Source organism: Muntiacus reevesi, chromosome 18, assembly GCF_963930625.1.
Source record: "Muntiacus reevesi chromosome 18, mMunRee1.1, whole genome shotgun sequence".
NCBI classification, from domain to species: Eukaryota; Metazoa; Chordata; class Mammalia; order Artiodactyla; family Cervidae; genus Muntiacus; species Muntiacus reevesi.
The window spans coordinates 41,179,715-41,201,622 of NC_089266.1; the positions used below are offsets into that span (position 1 = coordinate 41,179,715).

Consider the following 21,908-nt stretch of genomic DNA (forward strand, 5'->3'; position numbering starts at 1 on the left):
GAAGACATTATGTTAAGTGAAATAAGCCAGACACAAAAGGACAAATATTGTATGATTCCACTTATATGAAGTATCATAGAGATAGAAAATAAAATAATTGTTATCAGGGCATGGGGGGAAGGAATGGGGAGTTATTGTTTAATGTGCATAGAGTTTCAATTTCTGATGATGAAAAGTTCTGGAAATGGACGGTGGTGATGGATGCATAAAATGTGGGTGTCCTTACCGACACTGGGCTGCATGCCGAAAAATGAGTAAAATGGTAAATCTTGTGTATTTTACGGTAAATTTTTAAAAATGCCCCCAATATAACACAGACTGAGAAAAAATGTATAATGTAACATTCATGGGCTTCCCTGGTGGCTCAGACAGTAAAGAATTTGCCTGTAATGCAGGAGACCCTAGGTCAGGAAGATACCTTGGAGAAGGGAATGGCTGCCCATTCCCGTATTCTTGTCTGGAGAATTCCATGGACAGAGGAGATTGGTGGGCTAGAGTCTATGGGGTATGGACTGCAAACAGCCCAGCATGACTGAGCCACTCACACTGATGCATACATATTCAGTAAGAAATAATTATACAGCAAATATATCTGTAACCACTATCTAGGTCAAGAAATAAAGACTATCAGAGTGCACCCTCCTGCCCCCGTCACAACCCTTTCCTCCTTCCTGAGTAACCACTCTCTTGACTAAACGTTTACTTTTAAAAATCAGGCTGTAATGTGATAATGCCGGATAAGCTAAACCAATGTTACACAACGCAATAGAGTATTTCTTTACATTCCAATATTTTCCATATATGCAAAACATTTTTGAAAACTTAACTTCTAAAGTGCTCTTTCCCTCTTTCTCTCTTGAAACTTTGCATTCTAAAATCTTTCTTGAATTCACCGTTGACCTCACCTGCAGAGTTAAAAAAAAAAAAACCACCACCAAACAACTGCTTCTGTGTAGATTTTTAGATTTTCATTCCTCCCGCTCTCCCTTGCCTCCAACTACAAAGAAACAATGATTTAAACCCTTTGTGCCCTTTTAGAAAATTACACAGATACCCCATTGTGGAATCCTATAATCCCTTCGTGGAAAGGAAGAGATTAGCATATGAATACAAAGCAAAATGAATCCAGAATACAAAATGATCTACTGGATTGTGAAGCTCTTGTATTCTTAAAAATGTATTTATTTCTTCTTTTTGATTTGCCCCTTTAGTGGTCTCAGGGTTAAGGGAATTGAGCTTCCCCTCTGGTTACCCGGAAAAGGATTTAGAGGAGAAAAAAAAAAAAAGCCAATAGATTCTAGGAGCTGCAAAACCAACAGATGGCTCCCAGAGCCAGTGGAATCGCCAGTGGAATCTGCTGCCATCGACATGAGCTAGCTTGCTGGCGAGGAGTGTAGAAAGTGCTGTTCGCAGACTGCGCGGTGAAGGAGAGAAAGCGACACAAGAGAGAGCCATAGTGCTGACGTTGAAGGCCCGGCCCTGTGAGGTTGCATAGGGTAAGTGGCGTTGGCCGCTGCTGTGGCGAAGGGGAAGGAAAGAGGATTTGGGCTAGGGGCGGGGCCAGAGGCGCAGCGTGGCTCCTGATTGCTGGGGTGCGGCTGCCAATCTCGCAGAATCGCTCTGTTAACCAGTGCGCTGGCGAGACGCGCTCAGATATACTGAGTGAGCCCTGAGAAGCAGTCTCAGATCCTGACGGTGCAGCAGCCCGCAGCCTCAGCCAGAGAGTCCCAGCCGCTTTCAATGGAGGAGAAGCCCGGCCAGCCACAGTCTCAGCACCATCACAGCCACCACCATCCGCACCATCACCCCCAGCAGCAGCAGCAGCAGCAGCCGCACCACCATCACCATTATTATTTCTACAACCACAGCCACAACCACCATCACCACCACCATCACCAGCAGCCTCACCAATACCTGCAGCATGGAGCCGAGGGCAGCCCCAAGGCCCAGCCAAAGCCGCTGAAACATGAGCAGAAACACGCCCTCCAGCAGCACCAGGAAACGCCGAAGAAGAAAACAGGTCCGGGAGGGAGGACGAGTGGGGGAAGGGGGATGGGGTGGGGGGGTGCGGGAGATGGGGGTGGGGCTGGATCGGAAAAGCGCGGAAGGGGTCGGGGTGTGTGTGCTTGCGTGCCGGTGTCCTGCGGGTGTGGGGAAGCCCCCTTTCATTCTCCGAAAGCTCGGGCTGGGCCTCACGGTTTGCAGCGCCCTCTTCTCCTCAGCATGGGAGAGGCCCAACCAGGCCAGTGTGACCTTCCCGGCCCCCGCCCGGGCTGGAGGGAAACCCGGAGGGTCGGCCTTGGAAGTCTGGCCTTTATATTCCTCTCTCGTTTACCTTCCTGCGGCCCAGGAGGGACCCTAATTTGGGGGCCCTGAGTTGGGGGTGAACCCAGCCCCCCAAAATGCTTCGGGGTGTAACTCAGGAAGGCCTAGCGAATTCCGACTCGGGTGGCGTCGCGAGACCCTTTTGCAGAAGGCGAGGAGAGGGTAGTGGGGCAGAGTTGAGGAAGTGTCCTCCCTCACCCGCCACCCCAAGCCCACCTGTGGCCTTGGGGTTCCCCGTCTGGGGGGGCGGTTGGGACCCCTCGTCTCTCGGGTCATTTCCACCCCTAGACGCTTCTTTCGGGCACCGGACCTCTCAGTTTGTCCCTGCGGCTCATTCCGAGGCCGGCGCCCCGGGCCCGCTCCCCCCAGAGCCGGCGCGGCTGGAATGTTCTCTCCTCCTCGCGGGGCCGCTTCCTGTCCGCCATGTTGGAAGCCGATTCCTGTCACCGACTCCGGCCCACTGAGGAGCAGAGGGGGAAGGGTGTCGAGGGGCGCCCGGCGCGGTTGAGCCGGGTGCCTCGGGATTCCCCCCTGCGTCACCTCGCCCCCAGCATTGTGGGGGCGCCGGCGCCCCGGGCCCTCGACCGCCCCTCCCCCCCCCCCCCCCCCCCGTCGCCGGCCGGGTTGTGTAACCCGGTGGCGGCCGCGCGGCCCCGGGCGGGTCCCTGGGGTGAGGGGCGGGGGCGGTTGGGGTGGGGGAGGGAAGCGGCCACGAGGGGAGCGGCCTGCGCCGGGCCCCGCGCGCCGGCGGCAGCGTTTCCCGCTCCCGGGTACGGCGGGAGGCGCGGGCGGTCGGGGCGGGGAGCCGGCCTCAAAGCTGACGCGAGGGAGAAGGAGGCCGCGGGCGGCGGCCGCGGGCGCTCCTCTGGGCAGGAGGGCTGGGGGGGCCAAGGGGGGATACATTTTGGGTAGAGGCGGTGCCTGAAGGCCGGGTGGGGTACCCAGCGGGAACCAGGCTCCCCGGTCACGAGTTTCTCTGCCACAGGAACCTCGTCTCCTGCCAGGTTCGCTCACGACTCCGCCTCTCAGGCTTTCACTTGGGTCGTTTTCTTCTAGCAGCTCGTTTTTACAAAAAAAGCTTGTTTTATCTTCCTCCAACACCCCCCCCTCCCCCCAACGTTTACCTTGTGGGCTTGGGCAGTGGTTTTGAGGAATGAGATTAGAAGAGTGTTTGATTGAATGGAAGAGAGGACGAGGTTTTTTTTTTGACCCCTTTTTCTTGCCCTTAGGGGTGAACCGAGGTGCCTCATCCACGAGGTTTGTGCACTACCATCTTGCCTGGGATGAGACTTCATGTTAAGAAGGAAAGATGTTTTCCCATTTTAAAACCGATATGAATCCCCAAACTCTTCTCTTTAACAAATGTTAAATTGAGGGCAAAAGTCATTTTAGAAAACATTTGAGAAGAAATGAACTTAAAAGTTTATAACCATACAGATTTTAGTTGTTTTGTTTATAAGTTGAAGTTGTAAGAAAATATTAAACCCATGGTGTCAGATTTGATATAAGCTCTTACTGAGAGCTGGAGAACAACTATTTCTATTACAGTTAATAGTACTTGAAGACTGAAATCGAGGTATCAGATTTTCCGTTTTGGAGGGTGATAGGGACTGATGATGTGCAGTAGAAAAGAACATTAAATTTGTTGAGTGCTTAATCCTAAGGGTTTGGAACAGTTTAAAAGCTGTTAGAAACTGTGCATCCTATATTTTTTTTTAAACGTTAAATCTTTTTCAGCTTCAGGTGGAAAAAACATCTTAACTATGCTTACTTGGACTCTAAGGCAGTATTACAGTTCAGATTGGAAAATTCAGTTTTGTCTGTCAGGTATTAGTATACTCCCCGCAGGACTTCTCTCTGCGGAATATCCCCTGAGCTTTATCCTGAAAGGGGATAAATAGTGGAAACTGGGTTTAACAGTTCTGAGAGAATGTAAACTCTGGGGGGAGCAACTTTTCTTGTGTGTCCTGGCCATATTACTGTTGCTTCAACATGCATAGGTCTAATTTATTAGGAAAACTTGTGAGGATTTTTGAAATGTGTCTGTAGCTTGTTGAGGGGGGCTTTTATGACCCATTACCCACAAACCTATAAAGAGGAACAGTTTTTCTTTATCCAGAAGAGGGCGCAAGAGAGGGAGAAATGCAAATATCTTCGGTAATTTCAGATACTAATCTAGATTTTTTCAGGACTCGAGTTTTGCTGAGTCCTTTTGAAGTAGGGTTAGATGCTTTAGCATGGCAACCCTAAATAATGAAAGCACTAGGAGGCCTTTGATTTTTCTCAGTAATTCTATAATGTTTACATTTTTTAATACCTAAATTAAAAAAGTCAGACATTTTGCATACCAACAAGGTTACCATGGGAATTTTTTTTTGTTTTGGTGGAAAATTTTTAAAACAGTTAAATAAGAAATACTTTTTGTCATTAAAACTTGGAGGTAAAAGTATAGTGGCTTCTGGGTGGTTTTTAAATCGGTAATTTCTGATAATCAGCAACTAAATAGTAAAAATTATTCCAGTTAATTTTAAAGTCTTGGCTTTGGTCCAACTTGATTTGCACTTTGGATTATTTATTTATTTACTTTTGTGTTTAAGACTGCTTATCTTAGAGATGTGAAAAGCTATGACTAATTGGCCTAAGAGTACAAGCCTTTGTTTTAGCCAGTTAGTACATTAATGGTGTATATAGTTCTGGTTAGTCTAGAGTGGTACACCAGTAAACTTATATCTGTTAAAAATGTTGAGAGTTTGTTGAAATTTCTGATTCTGGGGAAAAACAAACCTTTTAGAAAATATCCTAAGCAGCTCTCTCTCCTGTTTCATAGTTAGAATTTTTTCACCAGAAGTTTGATTTGATTGGTTATCATGCCTTTTTCAGCCAGACGAAATGTAAAATATAACTCTAGTGGAAGTTAAGAACTTTTTACAAATATATTCTCTCATGGAACAGGTTCTGTGCCACTCTTGCTCAAGAACGGTTATGCCTTAAGTATGTTTTCCTGAGTTTTTTTCTGAAAGTTAATATAATTTGCTCATTTCACTGATGCAGAGTAAGTGACTTAAAATTATAGTAAACCCTGTTGTGAATCTTCTCAGTGTGTTCTGTTTCACATCAGTTTTTTTTTAAACAATGGTTCTTAAACTTAAAAAAAAAAATCTTACTGTTCTTTATCCTCTGGAAATATATGAAGAGCTAGTCATATGGGTTATGTTTATTGCTGTTTACCATATTGGATATTAAAACAAAATTTGAAAACAAGAATATACAAGCTCATGTGCCTTTTAGCCTTTACGGGCTACAGGCCCAAGAGAATGAATGAAAATGACAAATTATTTAGTATTTTTATTGCAATACTGATACCAAATACTATTGGATTCCCCCCATCCCCCTGAAAAGCTGCTTTAAATGTATGAGTGTGTGTGTGTGTGTGTCTGTGAGTCTTATCCTTAACTTTATCTTGTATCTCTTTCTAATGACTTGACCTCAGGATGCTGTAGGGAATGTTTCATAGTAAGGTACTTTACTAGTGAGGAAATGAGAAAAGTTGTTGACCCAATTGAATTATGTGTAGTAATAAACTGATTATGGTGATTGAAGTTCTTAAACTTGAATACCTTAACACTTTTTTAAATTAAATACCTTTCATTTGTTAGTATTTTCTTACTGTATCATTTGGTTAGGCAGTATAGTATAACGAAATGAAGAAAAATGTAGTAAGAGTCGGCACATAGGTGTTCTGGTTTCATACAATAACAGTATGATAGAATGTATGGGATGTGTTGAGTTTAACATCATTTTCAAAAAAGTTCACAACTGTTAGATTTTTTGTTTGACAGACTGCAATTAGGAACTTCTTATGGTGACCACCAGACATTTATGGTTTCATAGAAGTGCAGTCTTTATTTTTCCTGTAATACTTAGATTTACTGTATCCATTTAATTTGATTTTGCCCAAAGGGTAGCTCTGTTCTTAATGGTAAAGGAAATTTTATAACAGCCTTATGAGAATGATGAGAAGGTTGATGCTGTTAGAGAAAAGATAGTATGCTTGAGAAGTTACGTTATTTCTGACCTTGAACTTTGGTTTGATCCTAGGTCAGTTTTGTCTCTTACTTAGTAAACTTCCTAATCTGTAAATGGGGCTAACAAGTGTTTTCTCATAGAGTTATTAAATAGTAAGATAAAGCTGAAGCTCATAGCGTAGTAGAGTATAGCAGATTGTAAATATTAAATAGTCCTTAAATGTTAGGTACTACTGTAATTTACATATTCTAATTTTTTTTTTTTTTTAACTTTTTTCCCCCTAGGCTACGGTGAACTAAATGGTAATGCTGGAGAAAGAGAAATATCTTTAAAGAACCTGGGTTCTGAGGAAGCTGCCAACCCTATTTCCAGGGTCCTCAATGGCAACCAACAAGTTGTAGACACTAATCTGAAGCAGACTGTAAAGTCCAGCACCTTTGGGAAAGCAGGAATTAAAACCAGGAATTTTATTCAGAAAAACAGTATGGACAAAAAGAATGGGAAGTCTTACGAAAATAAATCTGGAGAGAACCAATCTATAGACAAGACTGATACCGTAGCAATTCCAAATGGTGTTGTAACAAATAATTCTGGCTATATTACTAATGGTTATATGGGCAAAGGAGCAGATAATGATGGTAGTGGATCTGAGAGCGGATATACCACTCCTAAAAAAAGGAAAGCTAGGCGCAATAGTGCCAAGGGTTGTGAAAACCTTAATTTAGTGCAGGACAAAATAATGCAACAAGAGACCAATGTCCCAACTTTAAAACAGGGACTTGAAACTTTCAAGCCTGACTACAGTGAACAAAAGGGAAATCGAGTAGATGGTTCAAAGCCTATTTGGAAGTATGAAACTGGGCCTGGAGGAACAAGTCGAGGAAAACCTGCTGTGGGTGATATGCTGCGGAAAAGCTCTGATATTAAGCCTGGTGTGAGCAGCAAAAAGTTTGATGATCGGCCCAAAGGAAAGCATACTTCTGCTGTTGCCTCCAAAGAGGACTCGTGGACCCTGTTTAAACCACCCCCAGTTTTTCCAGTGGACAATAGCAGTGCTAAAATCGTTCCTAAAATAAGTTATGCAAGCAAAGTTAAGGAAAACCTCAACAAAACTGTACAGAACTCTTCTGTGTCACCATCTTCATCTTCATCCTCCTCATCATCTACTGGGGAAACTCAGACTCAATCTTCAAGTCGATTATCCCAGGTCCCTATGTCAGCGCTGAAATCTGTTACTTCGGCCAGCTTTTCTAATGGGCCAGTTTTAGCAGGGACTGATGCAAGTGTGTATTCTCCAGGGGGTCAGCCACTGCTAACTACTGCTGCTAATACTCTAACACCCATCTCTTCTGGGACTGATTCAGTTCTCCAAGACATGAGTCTGACTTCAGCAGCTGTTGAACAAATTAAGTCCAGCCTTTTTATCTACCCTTCAAATATGCAAACTGTGCTGTTGAGCACAGCACAAGTGGATCTGCCCTCTCAGACAGATCAGCAAAACCTGGGGGATATCTTCCAAAATCAGTGGGGTTTATCATTTATCAATGAGCCCAGTGCTGGCCCTGAAACTGTTACTGGGAAGTCGTCAGATCATAAAGTGATGGAGGTGACATTTCAAGGGGAATATCCTGCCACTTTGGTTTCACAGGGTGCTGAAATAATCCCCTCAGGAACTGAGCATCCTGTGTTTCCCAAGGCATATGAGCTGGAAAAACGGACTAGTCCTCAAGTTCTGGGTAGCATTCTAAAATCTGGGACTACTAGTGAGAGTGGAGCCTTATCCTTGGAACCCAGTCATATAGGTGACCTGCAAAAAGCAGACACCAGTAGTCAAGGTGCTTTAGTGTTTCTCTCAAAGGACTATGAGATAGAAAATCAAAATCCTCTGGCGTCTCCTACGAACACTTTGTTAGGCTCCGCCAAAGAACAGAGATACCAGAGAGGCCTAGAAAGGAATGATAGCTGGGGTTCTTTTGACCTGAGGGCTGCTATTGTATATCACACTAAAGGTAACTTGTTTGTTTCCTATATGAAATTTCTTACTGGTCGTTTATTAATACATTTATTGGCTGTTATATTAAGGGTGAATTTTGGAAGTTGCTGTGAGATTCTTTAGGGATTGCAGAGCTTAGTTGAGAATAACATAGATAAGCAGCTGGTATCAAACAATTCAGGGTCTTTGGAAATAGTATGACTGAAGTTTAGAAGGAATATTCACTTCTGCAACTTAACATTTCTTTTTATATAAACAAGTTATAATCAAGCTCTTGCCTTTTGGTCAGGGAATAAAGAAGTGGGGGGGCTGCTAAAGGGATGATGTTTTATTTTCTCTTAAACACTCATAAGAATTCTTTTAATTTTTTTCTTTGAATAGTTGTTGTCTCTGCTTTTTATATCATATGCTTATTAGTGAGCTCAATTAGTAGTTCTAATTTGCCTAAAATGAATAGGAACAGTGTTTTGGAGAAGTCCAAAAATTAAGAGTGTCAGCTAATTTGTGTTCTTATAAGGAGTAATGGGTGCTAAAGGTAACTAGAAAATAAACTACACTTACAAGTACAGTTAGCATTATAGGGACCAGGTTTTTGGAAGTCTCTGTATCTCATAACCCCAAAGCCCATGTTAAAAAGGAACCAGATACCTTTCAAGCTCCATGTTAATAACTTTATAAGGATATGGTTTATTTGTGCCTTAAAGGAAAATTTGTTTTATGGTGTAAGTAATTTAAATCCTTAAAACAATGTTTTCTTGTTTGTTTTAGCAGTGTTCATGTAGCAGTTTTTTAAAAATTTATTTTTGAATTGAAGTGTAGTTGAATTAGTGTATTACTGCTCTGCAGCAAAATATCTTTTTCATATTTTCTTTTATGGTATATCACAGGATATTGAGTGTAGTTCCCTGTGCTATACAGTAGGACCTTGTTTATTAGTCCATATATATGCCATATCCCAAACTCCGAACAGTGTTTTTTGTTCTGTGAATGATGTTTACAAATGATGTTACAAGCACCTCTTTGCTTTGGAGAACAGTGGTTTTCAGTTTTCCTTCTGTCTCCCACACCTCCCCTGAAAGAAATCCTTACCCCCTGCATGCATGCGCACACCTAATATATACTGTACAGCCCCATTTTGAACAGTAACTCATTTAGGCAATGATTTGCAACTGTAAGGAAGAGGTAGCATATCTGATGGTGGTGATGAAGCAGTTCATATTTTCCTTAGAAGAATCACTGCCTTATAGATGAATAACAACTATTTATGTGACTTCTAAGCAAATTATCTAGTCTCCATACCTCTCTATCTGCAGATTGTGAAACATTAAGTAAACAGATACCCATTTAAATTTTTCTTCCTTTAAAAAATGGGAATAAATAGAATTGCCTATGGGACTTCAGGAGTGGAAATCCTGGCAGATAAAATTATCTGTCTTCATTTTTCTCTAGCACTGCTCTTTGGAAGTAAATTTATGTTAACTAAGAGCTGGATATTTTTAGGAAAGTTTAGGGGAAAAAGAAATAGTTTTTTAAGACATTGGTTAATTATAAGTTAAATTCTGCTAGGGTGTTTGTAATATTTTCTTTGCCATCTGGCCTCCAGAGACCACTATACTTGGAAAGTCTTTGCCAAAGTATTTTACAGCCATGGTGGTTGTGTGAACCTGAGAGGATGTATGGTTATGTTATGTTCTCCCACAACCTGGAAGAATTCTGGGGCAAGTTGTTCCATTAGGTACTTGGTTGGTGATATGTCTGATTTTTATTATGGAAAAAAGGCAGACCTTTTTAAATGAGAGTATTAATTCTTGTTTATTCTTAAGTATTACGTGTATGTATTTGTCCTCCAGATGGGCTAAACAGATATGAAATCAGTGATACTTAGAGAAACTAAATACCCCTACATGGATGCAGTTATATTTAGTTTTGGTGGTGTTACTGAAAGATTTGCTTTAGTAAAGTGCATCAGTTTGAGTTTTAGAGTTGGACATTATTGAGAAGAAATTGGTATTGTTTTTTTCCTACCTAGAACAAACAATGTTCAGTTCAGTGAGGTCACAAAGTGGCAGATTCTTTGAATTTCTGCCAAATGTAGATTGATCCATCAGGTCACTAATTTTTCTTTTATTTGAATTTTGTTTTGTGTCACAACCTTTGAAAGATAGGAAGATCTTTTTAAATTAAGGCAAGTTTTCTAAAACTCTAAAAGAGGTAATCGGTGGGGCTTATTGGAATATCCTTTGAAAGATCCTTTGTCCTTTAAAAGAATCCTTTAGTATGGTCTTTTCAGGTGTTCAAAAGTAATCTGTAAGTAAAGTTGATTGAAGTTCATCTTTGTTTAATCTCTAAGTGGTGTCTGACTTTCTCTGACCCCATGAGCTATAGCCCAACAGGCTCCTGTGTGCATGGAATTTCCTAGGGACGAATACTGGAGTGGGTTGCCATTTCCTACTCCAGGGGATCTTCCTGACCCAAGGATCAAAACCTGTGTCTCCTGCATTGGCAGGCAGAGTCTTTACCATTGTGTGTCCTCAGTCACTTTAATCATGGCTGACTCTTTGTGATCCCATGGACTGTAGCCCACCAGGCTCCTCTGTCCCTGGTATTCTCTAGGCAAGAACACTGGAGTGGTTGCCATTCTCTTCTCCAGGGAATCTTGCCGACCCAGGGATGGACCCATGTCTCTTAACATGTCCTGCATTAGCAGGCAGTTTCTTTACCACTGCTGCCAACTGGGAAGCCTCTTGATGATTGAGCCACCAGGGAAGTGCTGGGTGAAGTTGAGTCAGGATTTTATTCATTGATACTTTTGAATATGTTATAGAGAGATGGCTTTTAATGAACATACCCAAGACATATAACCATTGCCACCTTCAAAGTAGTTACTCAGAAATGTTGATTTGTTATCTGAGGCTTAAAATTTTAGATTTCTAACTTTCTGAGGTGATGTCATTGATTTTGAAATGGTCTAAACTTATTTGAAGCCAAGTCTTCAGAAGTAACATTGATTTGTGTTTGGTTATAGTGTTAAACTGGTTAATTTACCTTGCCTGGCTGATATTGCACTAAATGATATCAGGCATTCAAAATGCTGACATTTTGGAGTATTCATTAAATACTTTGATATGGTAAGTTTTATCCAGCACATAGAACTGTAGGGGGGATAAATTTTAATTTTTGATGGTTGGGGTAAGTCAAAGTGAAAGTTATCTAGTATAAAATATTCCTGAGGCAATTCTAGGCTATTGCATGAAAATAGCTATTGCTGTTTTTCTGGTGACTGAAAAAATTTCTCTATTACCTCCACAGGTGGCAGGTTATTGGCATAAGTGGTTTGATCCAGTAGATCTGAGTTGAACCCTGAATTTAAAAAAAAGATTTTAGCTCACTGAGTGACGCTAATTGCAGACTAGGATTGGAACTCTAGGTCTGTAGGGAGGTTTCCTCAGCTTAATCTTTTTTTTTTTTTCCTGTCATAGTTTTCCATACTACTGAAGAGTTGTACAATAAATTGAATTTTCCTTTCCTTTGTATTGTACCTTCATAGGCAGAGTACTTTGCTTAGTTATGAAAGACTTGCTTTTTCAGGGTAAGTCTTTTCCTTTAAAGAACTTCAGTACAGGAGAAAATAATACACAGGTTTTAAGGCACGGATTTTAAATGTTTTAAGAAGGGTACAAATAAGAGATTTTAGTGAGGGGAGAGAGAATTTCTTTTTTGGGGGGGCGGGAAGAGAATTTCTAATGGAGTAAAGGTAGGAAGAGTAAGTGCAGGGTATGTTTTCCTGGAGACAGTGGCATTTAAGCTGGATTTTGATGGATGAGGGAAGACTTTTTACTTAATGAAAATGCAGAGAACGAAACAAAGAACAGAAAAATTGGAAAATAAGAGTGATGTGAATCTTGAAAGGGGATGTGGTGAGAGGACACACACACACACACACACACACACACACTCTGTCAAATCATGGAGGCTTCACACACACACACACACACACACACACACACACACACACACACACACACACTCTCTGTCAAATCATGGAGGCTTTTGACAGTAAACTGACAAAAGACAGGGGTATTAATGCTGCTATTCCTGACTTCTATGTGTTTGGGCAAATCATTTATCATTTTTAAGCCTGGGTTTCATAATATAAAATACCAGCCTTTGTTTTGTCTTACCAGATTGTACTCAACTGCTGTGAAAACTGAGTTGCTCTTAAACAGTTGACTTATAGGTCTGTGTTCACGTAGATTAATGTGGCACCAATTTTAGGGTAGATGAGAAGGCATTTTTCTGGTGACTAGAAGTAAAAGATCAGTCAGATTATTGGGACAGTCTAGGCAGAGAAATAACAAAGATTTTCCTCTTGTATTTTCAGTCTTGTGAATGTATTACTTATCCAGAAATAAAACAGACATTTCAAAAAGTTTTTAGATTGGGTAAGGGCAAGAGAGAACTGATAAATAATTTCTACATCTACAGGATATGGGAAATAGGATATTGAGACAAGTTATGGTTAATTAAACTGATGGTGACTATTCATACAGTTTAGACATTTGTTCATGAAAAGATCTGAATATTAAATTTTCTCTTGTTAACACCGTGCTTGATAAGCATTTTCAGTGCTTTTTATTGCATTTGCCCATAATTGTGCCATCAAAGCTATCTTCCTAACAATCTTATAAACAAGTACCTGCAGATTTGACTTGGGTTTCAGTCCTAATTGAACATCCTAGATTTGGGAAGAGTCCTTTTTTTCTCTCTGTAATATGAGACATATAGGAATATATATGACAAGTAATTCTTAATATTATGTAAGATCCTTTTTACCAGTGACTTTCCATTTTAACAGCCATACTGGGTACTTGATTTCTCATTAATTCTGCTTTACGAGTACACTACTTACTTTGCTGCTAATCTGGAAGGTAACTTTGAAGGAATTTAATAGAAGCTAAAATTTAACTCCTAGGTTTTGTTAGCCTAAATCCTGAGGGAAAGGGAAGTAATTACCCATACTAGAGTAGCAGAAATTGTCTGTTACTGTCATAGCAGCAGTTTCATTCTTTTTTTTTTTTTTTTAACAGTTTCATTCTAAGCAACTTAAATTTTATATTTTACCATTAAAAGTAATAGAATAAGTGCTCCAGGTTTCTATTGTGTGTATTTAGAGGTGGTCCTGAAAATTGTGCTGTCTCGGTGTAGCTCCAAGTTGGGAATATAGGATTGAAATTGATCTACTGAAGAGTTAATTTACCATTTACTGAAAAGGTGGTGATTTACAAATACCTTAATCAGCTTACTTGAAAATGTACTGTATTTCTTTATGGGTACAGTCTAAATGAAAAAAGGATAGGGAGAAATTTCTGACAACCAAAAGAATAGGCAGGTAGGTACAATGAGTGCTTGAGGAGAAGGTACAATAACAAAACAGTGTTGGGATAGCCAGAAATCATCAAAAGAATGAGTAAATCTGAACTAGGAAGAGAAGCAGAATTTAAATTTATGTCACCACCCCTGCAGGATTTTATAGAATTTGATCTAAAATATCTTAATAAGGGATTGAAAGGCATGATTACTGATAAATTGATCTAGGGGTTCACAGTTGTGGGAGTCAGCTTGTTTTGCCTTATGTGTGATTTGATTCTTTTTGGAGGGTGCCATTATGTACTTAAAATGTTAAGTGTTTTTAAATATGTTCTGTTAACTGGGGCAGTAGTATCTTTCAATTTTAAAGAGAAAAAGTTAAGCTGCTATTTAGTTTTAACCCTCTTAGGTTCGGTCTTTTTCTTTGAAGAATTTTAGAATTAAAATATGAATCTATATGAAATTGCTTTTTCTAGGTCAAGAGATTGAATAATAGTTTCAAATGGGTCTACCTGAAACATTTTCTATATTATTACTTCCTTGACTGATTTATGAGTAATATTCTGTTCAAATCAATGTTTTATTTATTGTGCCAAGTACTGTGTGAAGCATTGGTGATAAGTAGATGAAAACAGTGTTCATGTTATTAAGAAACTCAGTGTAATGGGAAAGATATATATCACTAATGTGACTGTTCTGTAGAAAAATGGATTTGAAATACAGAGAAAACACTAAGGTTGAGTGGGTGGGGTCAGGGGACAAAGGTAGTTAGAATTCAAAGAAGAAGTGAACGTTGGCTTCTTGTAGAAGGAGAGTCAGAATATTTTAGGTGAAAACTGCTTATGTTTGAATTTTGCCAGTCACTCAGTTTCAGGAAAGGTGAATGGTGCATGTTAAAAACCTTTAATTTATCGAGTTGTTAATGTACCTATTCTAGAAATAAATTTTATATCAGACACACAGAAATCATCTCCATGTTGGCAAATGGGAATCCATTGAAATGTTCTGAGCAATGTGATCAATTTCAGATTTATATTTTTAAAGAAAGAGAATTATAACCATGGTGGAGAAGATAGAAACTGAGACTCAATTAATGGTCTCTAGATAAAAGACAACTTCAGAAATCTGCATAAGACACCACTGCTTGAACCAGGGCAGTGGCACTGTCCAAGAGAAAGGCGAATGGGTAACTGCTGCCTGCAGTGCAGGAGGCATGGGTTGGATCCCTGGGTGGGAAGATCCCCTGGGGAAGGAAATGGCAACCCACTCCAGTATTCTTGCCTGGGAAGACCCTGGTGGACTGCAGTCCTTAGGGTCGCAGAGAGTCAACACGACTTAGTGACTAAGCACGTACACATGTGCATATGCTGTGGGATGTGGTGTGTGACAACTTTTGGTGAGAGTTGCAGTTGTGAATACTCCCTCCTTACATTCTCTAACTCTATCTACTTTTCTTACTTTTGTATGTTTGATGCAACATTCCTGGTCTTGGTATTATCATTCTCTTTTTCTCAAATAATGTTGTTCTTCAGTTCCCTTTTCAGGCTTTGAGACTCCTCTGGGTAATCTAATCCTGTTTCTGTGAATTTGTTAAGACTTCTTCAGCTACTTTAATGCTGAGTTCAGACCACGTGTATTCAATTCAATGTCACTCCAGTGCTGTGTGTATAAAACTAAATTCATTTTTTCCCTCAAAACTGCCCTTTCTTGGCTTCGCCTTTAGTGAATTAACATACAACCCTTGTCATTAGGTTTATATGGATCTTCACTAACATCATTCTTTTCCATCTCTAATACAACTGCCCTAATTTCTTCACTTTTGCAGTAACATTTTTTTGGGCTTTTTCTATTTTCATTTCATCCATGTACTATAATAACTTCATTTCTTCAGTGACTTCCCTTCACCTATGTGACTAAATAATAAACTTTCTTTCATGAATGCTTTGTGCTCTTTCCCACAAATACCAAAATGGCATTTTTGTCTGAACCTTTCCTTCATGGCAACTTTTGGCTGTTCCCTGAATGGTGGTGTTCTTTGTCTAAATATTTTCATCTTACTAACTTACTAAATTACTTGTGACTACTGAAGCCCGAGTCAGTGAACTTGTTTTATAAAAGATCAGATAGTAAATATCTTAGTCTGTGCGAGCCATAGAGTTTCTGTTGTCATTTAGTTCTGCTTTGTACAAAAGAGCACTGGGTGAGGCTCTATTCCAGTAAGATTTTATTTGCAAAAACAGGTGGTATGTAGAACCCAGTTGGCTGACTGCTATAAGTTAGCACACGTTGTTGAATGCCATCAAGCTTTGTTTGTGTTGATGCTTCTACCTAGAAAAGTTACCTACCTACTCTACTGAGCTCACAGAGAGAGTATTTCTTTCTGTTTTTGCATCTGTATCCCTATTCACTAAGTAATGCTTTTTAATCAACTTGGAGTTAAGAACTTGTATTTAATTGGATGTTTACTCCAGGAAGCCTTGTGATAAGGACTGTGTCAAAGTTGTCTGCTTTAGGAAATTGAATGTTAAATTTTCTTCATTTGAGCGGCATTACTTGAGGAAATTTAATTTGATGTAAAAATTCAATTGTATTTGAATTTTTTAAATTTTGATACAGTAAAATCTCAAATTTGTATGGTAATGGTCTAAATGACAGGATTTTGGCAAAATTGACTACTAAGTTTGGCCCTGTGGCCATTTCTCAATAACTGTTTGCATAATTGGATGCTGTGATGCCTGTTTTGTGTGTGTGATGCCTGTTTAAAACAACTGGGGTGTTAAAGACTTGGGTGTGTGTGTGTGTGTGTGTGTGTGTGTGTGTGTGTGTAGAAGAGGGCAGTATTAAAAGTAAAGAGATTAATTACTATGTTGTGATTCTGTATAGTTCTATAGCCTTCTTTATACTGTTCAGCTTCTCTTGTGATAGTTAAAACAAGGTTATACAGAGAAACTCATTTTATATTCAACATCTGAATCCTAACTTGTAACCTAAAAAGGGCAAAATGTCATTCACTTCTTTCCCATGTGCTCTGTATCACTAGCTTCTGGTTAGTCTTTTTAGAGTGGTTTAAACATGGCATATAATCATAAAAACAGTATTTGATTTATTTCCTTGTACAGTTAAGATGTAACTTAACTTGGAGTTTCATAGAAACATTAAAATTCTAATCAAGGAAATCAAGTTGCTACCAGTTACAGAAGTAATATTAAATAGCAGGAAGGGAAATTGCATTCATTTCTTAGTACAACACTTCAGATAATGCTGATTTCCTGACTGGAAGCTAGGCTGGCCCATGACTTAATTTTTTAGCTAGGTCAGACCATCCCTTTTCCCTCCTCATGATGAGAGTCACTACTCCAGAGCCCATATTTGAGGGCAATAAGATTTTTACAGTATTAGAGTAAAATGTAAAGCTGAATGTCCTAGTTGAAGTTAAGGAAATGTCTTCAGTCCATTAAAGAAATGAAGTGTTTGCAAATAGCTATTGTTGTTTTTATTCAAAACATGTATGTTTACCCTGCTTTTAAAGTAGTGTGGCTGCTGCTGTGACTCTTGAATATAGTACCCTCCCCATTCCCTAAAAAAAGAGTAGGGCAGGGGTAGGTTGAAGATTTCTTTGGTGGGGAAGAGAAAGGAAAATGTTACAGCCTAGGTGGGCTACATGACACTGGAAAGTTTTATTGTTCCTTTCTTCTCTCAACATACAACTAAATATAGATTTCTTTGCATTAAGCAAACTTTGAATAATGAGCATCAAGGAACCTGTAAATACAGAACACCTCAAGAATTTTTGTTGCAAATGTGGTATCGTACTTTAGAAGGGAAAATGTGGTTGGGTGGATGTTCTTGTAGTGATGTTAACCAGGAAAAGGCTTATCTTTGGACTTGTTAAAATAAGCTATTCTGAGATCTAGAAATTTGTAGATAACAGCTTTAATGACTCTTGCAGCTCCTCCTAATTATTTGAAACTAATAGGGTTAGAAATTGTATTGATGTGATAGTTGAGTGCCATGACTAGAAATGCTTTCCTGATATATCTTCGTCCTCCCTGCCCCCCATTTGATTGGTTGCAGTTCTCTCTCCTTAGACCTCCTAGGAGATGGGAATTTTCCTGCCAATCTTTTTCCCTGCCCCCATCCGTACACATCAAACAAAAAGTAGTAATTTTAGATCTGTACACATTGTTTTAGCCCCAGGGAGCCATTATGTTGTACATTAACTATAATTCATGTTTAAAAAGTCCATATTCAGCTATATCTGATCTTAACGAGCTCCAATTTCATTTTTCTTTAACTATGATTGATTGCTGATAAGTTATAGAATACAAAAAAGTTATAGAATACGGAACATCCAGTTACACAGAATAAAAATCACTTTTTTGTCTTTTCAGAATGGTAGTTATCTGGCCGTGGAAGAGCGTTTATTCTCAGTGTTAGGTCTAGGTCATTCCTGTACTCAGTACAGTCCTTTGGCTCTTATGCTGTAATAGTCATATACTGTCTTACTCCTCAAGACTTAAATATCCCTTCTGTGAAGCTTTCTCTGTGCTTTCAGGTAGTTTTCCTTGTCCTCTCTCTATAATGTCACTATAGTTTCTTCATGTACATACTTATTCTAAGATACTAAAGTAGGCATGTTATATATAAATAATCACATTTGAGTTGAGCAGATAAAGGTTGAATGCTATTAGTAAATAGGCATGCATTGGCATTTTGACCTTTGGGCTTAAATATGAGTAGGTTGGGTTCGGAGGAGAGAGCTACTTATATATAGCAAAGAGTTAAGTAAAATTTTAATAAGGCATTTTAAGGTCTAGTTTGATTAAATTTGATGATGGTTCCTTCAAAAGAGCTAGGCACCTTGTTGAAAGATGTTGGGTTGTTTTTAATAAGTTTTGTTTTGTTTTTAATCATTTACCTATAGCATGCATCTGCAAATCTTTGCTGTTTGTGCATATAAAATTGTTCTCTTGGTGGTTTGATTTCAGGTAATAATTGACTTTCTGTAATCAACATTTCAGAGCATCTTAGTGACACCCTCAACAATTAAAGGAAAATATGAGTGTTTTGTCTGGGTTTCCTAGAACTGTGTTATTTCAACCCTTCCTCCAGCCCAGCAATAGTCAGTCTATATTTCTTAGGTTTAAAGTGAAAAGTGCAGCTTTAAACTTTGCTCTGCAAAATTTAGTATTTAAAAATAATTCTTTTTTTCCTTCTTTGCAGAAATGGAATCTGTTTGGAATTTGCAGAAGCAAGGTAAGAATGGTTAGGTTACCTGAAATGTTAGTACTAATCACTACTTACAGTACATTATTTTTGGGTGGGAATAAAATGAATAGTGGCCCACCAAATAAGTAGACTTTGTATTTTAAAGTTATTTAATAATAACTACAATCAAAGGACAGTAGCTGCCATACCGGGACTGCTAAAGACAAGGTAATACTGTAAGTGAAAAGAATGTATGTGAGTGTAGTTTTTACCTGCTGTGTAAAGAATGTGAATATTTTTCCTCCCTGAATATGAAGGTAAGAGACCAAAAATATTTTTTAATCTAGAAAACCAACATAAATAAGTGTTTCCACTTATGGCCAATCTTTATCTGTGTTGGAGTTCTTAAAAAACTGAAATTGGTTGTCCTAATTACTGAGTACCTTCTGTCCAAATATAATAAAATATATTTGTTGTGGGATACCTGAAATAGAAGTGAGTTTTAATTTACAGAGTTGGTCACTAACACTGATAGGTTAATATTGATAGGTTTTGGCTTTCAGAGCTCTGTAACTGAATTGCCCACTTTCCATCTACTTTGCTGGTTAAAATAAGTGAATTTCGGACGAATGTGAAAGTCCTAGATTTTCAGAACTTGAGAGACATTAGAAATTCTATTTTCTTATTACATATTAGGAAACAGGCACAGAGAGGTTATTATGTAAGCTATGTAAACTAGAGTGTAAAGTGTCCAGACTAAAAAGTAAGTTTCCCTGATTTTCCAACATTGCTCGCTCTTAATTCTTAGTCCAGATATTTTTTGTCTTAACACAGCTGTGGCCTGAAAATAACTAACAAGCTCTTAAATTATTTCGTGTTGCTCTCTGTGTACCTTTTTATTCAAACACAAATTTAAACACGTCTATAAAATATACTCTGCAAAAGTAAACCTACCTGTTTTTCACTTTAAAATGGTTATTAACTGTTAAGAATGAACATTATCTTCACAGCAAGTTGCTAGTGGATGTCCCTTGGAGTTCTAGAAAGGATATTGTTTCTGGACAAAATTAGATTGATTCTTGGCCTGAGGTGAGCTTGAGTTTTTTGATATTATTTTCAGGCCTTTATACTTTTCTGTTAGATAGCAAGTTTAATTGGTTTCCTTTTTTTTTTTACTAAAGTATGTGTATGATTAAAAGTTCTTAGGATAGATAGATGTAGTATGTAATGCAGTCTTTGCTCTCCAGAAGATGGGGGCGTACAGATAAATAACGGGAATTTAAAATGACGCTGGAATGTTTGGCCAAACACATTCTGACTGTTTTACAGTCGAGCCCAGGATATCCACAGGTTTTTGCTGTTGTTGAGAATAAAGTCTGGAGGTACTGTGGGAAATTAAAAGGAAGAAATGAGTCATAATTAAAACTGAAATGATAGTTCTGCCAGACTTAAGTTAACCTGAAGTTTTTGGTGTTAGGTGTTAACTTGAACATTTCTTTACTAGACAATCCACACTGCTTAAAATAAATTTTGACTTCATTTTGCCAGGAACAAAAGAAAATAAATCTGAGTTTTTATTTAAAGTATTGGATTATTGACGGCTTAAATTTTGTCTGCTTTTTTCAAATGTGCTGCTTTTATAGTCAGTAGAAGCACATTGTCCTGGTTAACTGAACTCAACCCTCTAATAGGAGGTCTCCCTCGCTGGCAAGAGGACCTTTTACCTGGGAATCCATTGAAATGGGTTGAGGAAAAGTGAGTCACACGTGTGTTAATACAAAGAGGAAATGGTCTTCTTTAAATTGTGTTTTCATAAAAGCGGGCAGTTTACATGATGGTTATTGGGATTTATTTTTTGAACATGGGCATTTGGGAATTTTAGACTTTGTTTTTATTTATATGTTTATGTTTTAACCTTCCCTCCAGATCCCAAAAGGATAATCACTTACAATGAAGCCATGGATAGTCCAGATCAATGAAGGACCAGACTGCCTATTTGTAACCTTTCTGCAGCATTAGAGCCACCGTTCATGGGGGACACAAGGCTTTTATGCTCCTAGATCTTCAACGCAGCAGAGGAACCATAAGTAGAATCACAGGATAATATATACAAATATATATATATATATACATTATATATATATAGTTATTTAAAAAAGGCAACTGAAAGTAATTAGACTTCTTAAGGAAACAAATTTATTTCAAGAGACTACACATGGTTATTTAATCTCCGGTACTGAATAGTTTTGTTTTGTTTTGTTTTTAGTTTTTGTTTTTAAGTGTGAATGCAAGTGATTAATGAATATGGACTTATTAACAAGCGTGGTTCTAAAGTTCCTGCTGTCATCACCTTGGGCAACAAATGACCCACTGGAAAGGCAAATCCACTTTTAAAGATCCCTGTATCTTGTTCTGTGACTAAAGTGATACACTAATCACGGGGAACCAAGAATGATTCAACATTTTCCCCCACTCCTCCCTTGATCTTTTGGTTTTACTTTGAGCCCTGCGAGAATGCTGGATAAAATGCCTTGAAGTTTGCAGGGGTCTTTTTTTTTCTTTTTTTTTTTTAAAGCGAATATGATTTGCATGTCTTGCCAGGAGTAAGCAGCCTCTGTGGTGTGTTGGGAAATATTTTCTTTGTTTCCTTTTATTTTTTTGTGGGGTGGGGGGGATAGGGGAGGGCATTGAAGTTCTACAGTTCTGAAATAGTTGGTGGTACATAGTTCACTTGGCTTTGGTTACATATTGGACTTTAACAAGTAAAAACTTCATGAGTGTCATTTAAACAAAAGTTACAGAACAAACAATTGGCTTTAGATATTTAATCTGGAAAAATACTCCTGTGCCCATGTTTTAATGTAATTGTGTAAGTGGGAGCAAAAATATATTCTGCTTTTCAACCGTAGGTGCTCCAGACTTGCTCTCTGTCACTAACACTAAATGTGCTATTTTTCTTGTTTTTCATCAAACATCTGAAGAGAAACTT

At 38.9% G+C, this 21,908-nt stretch overlaps 1 protein-coding gene across 1 annotated transcript; it reads left to right on the top strand.

Annotated features, from left to right (window-relative positions):
* Positions 1-1,646: 1,646 nt before the first annotated feature.
* Positions 1,647-21,538, top strand: NUFIP2 (nuclear FMR1 interacting protein 2). Its single transcript, XM_065910674.1, has 4 exons — positions 1,647-2,020; positions 6,636-8,360; positions 18,935-18,967; positions 20,846-21,538. Exons 1-4 carry the CDS (start codon positions 1,741-1,743, stop codon positions 20,896-20,898), a joined length of 2,091 nt encoding a protein of 696 aa, XP_065766746.1. The 5' UTR covers positions 1,647-1,740; the 3' UTR covers positions 20,899-21,538.
* Positions 21,539-21,908: the final 370 nt, after the last annotated feature.

Bases quoted from the DNA above. Each gene is read 5' to 3' on its own strand.
- NUFIP2 (XM_065910674.1), top strand. From the start codon at position 1,741: ATGGAGGAGAAGCCCGGCCAGCCACAGTCTCAGCACCATCACAGCCAC. The intron at 8,361-18,934 runs GTAACTTGTTTG...CCTTCTTTGCAG, and splicing joins TATTGTATATCACACTAAAG to AAATGGAATCTGTTTGGAAT. The intron at 18,968-20,845 runs GTAAGAATGGTT...CCTTCCCTCCAG, and splicing joins TTGGAATTTGCAGAAGCAAG to ATCCCAAAAGGATAATCACT.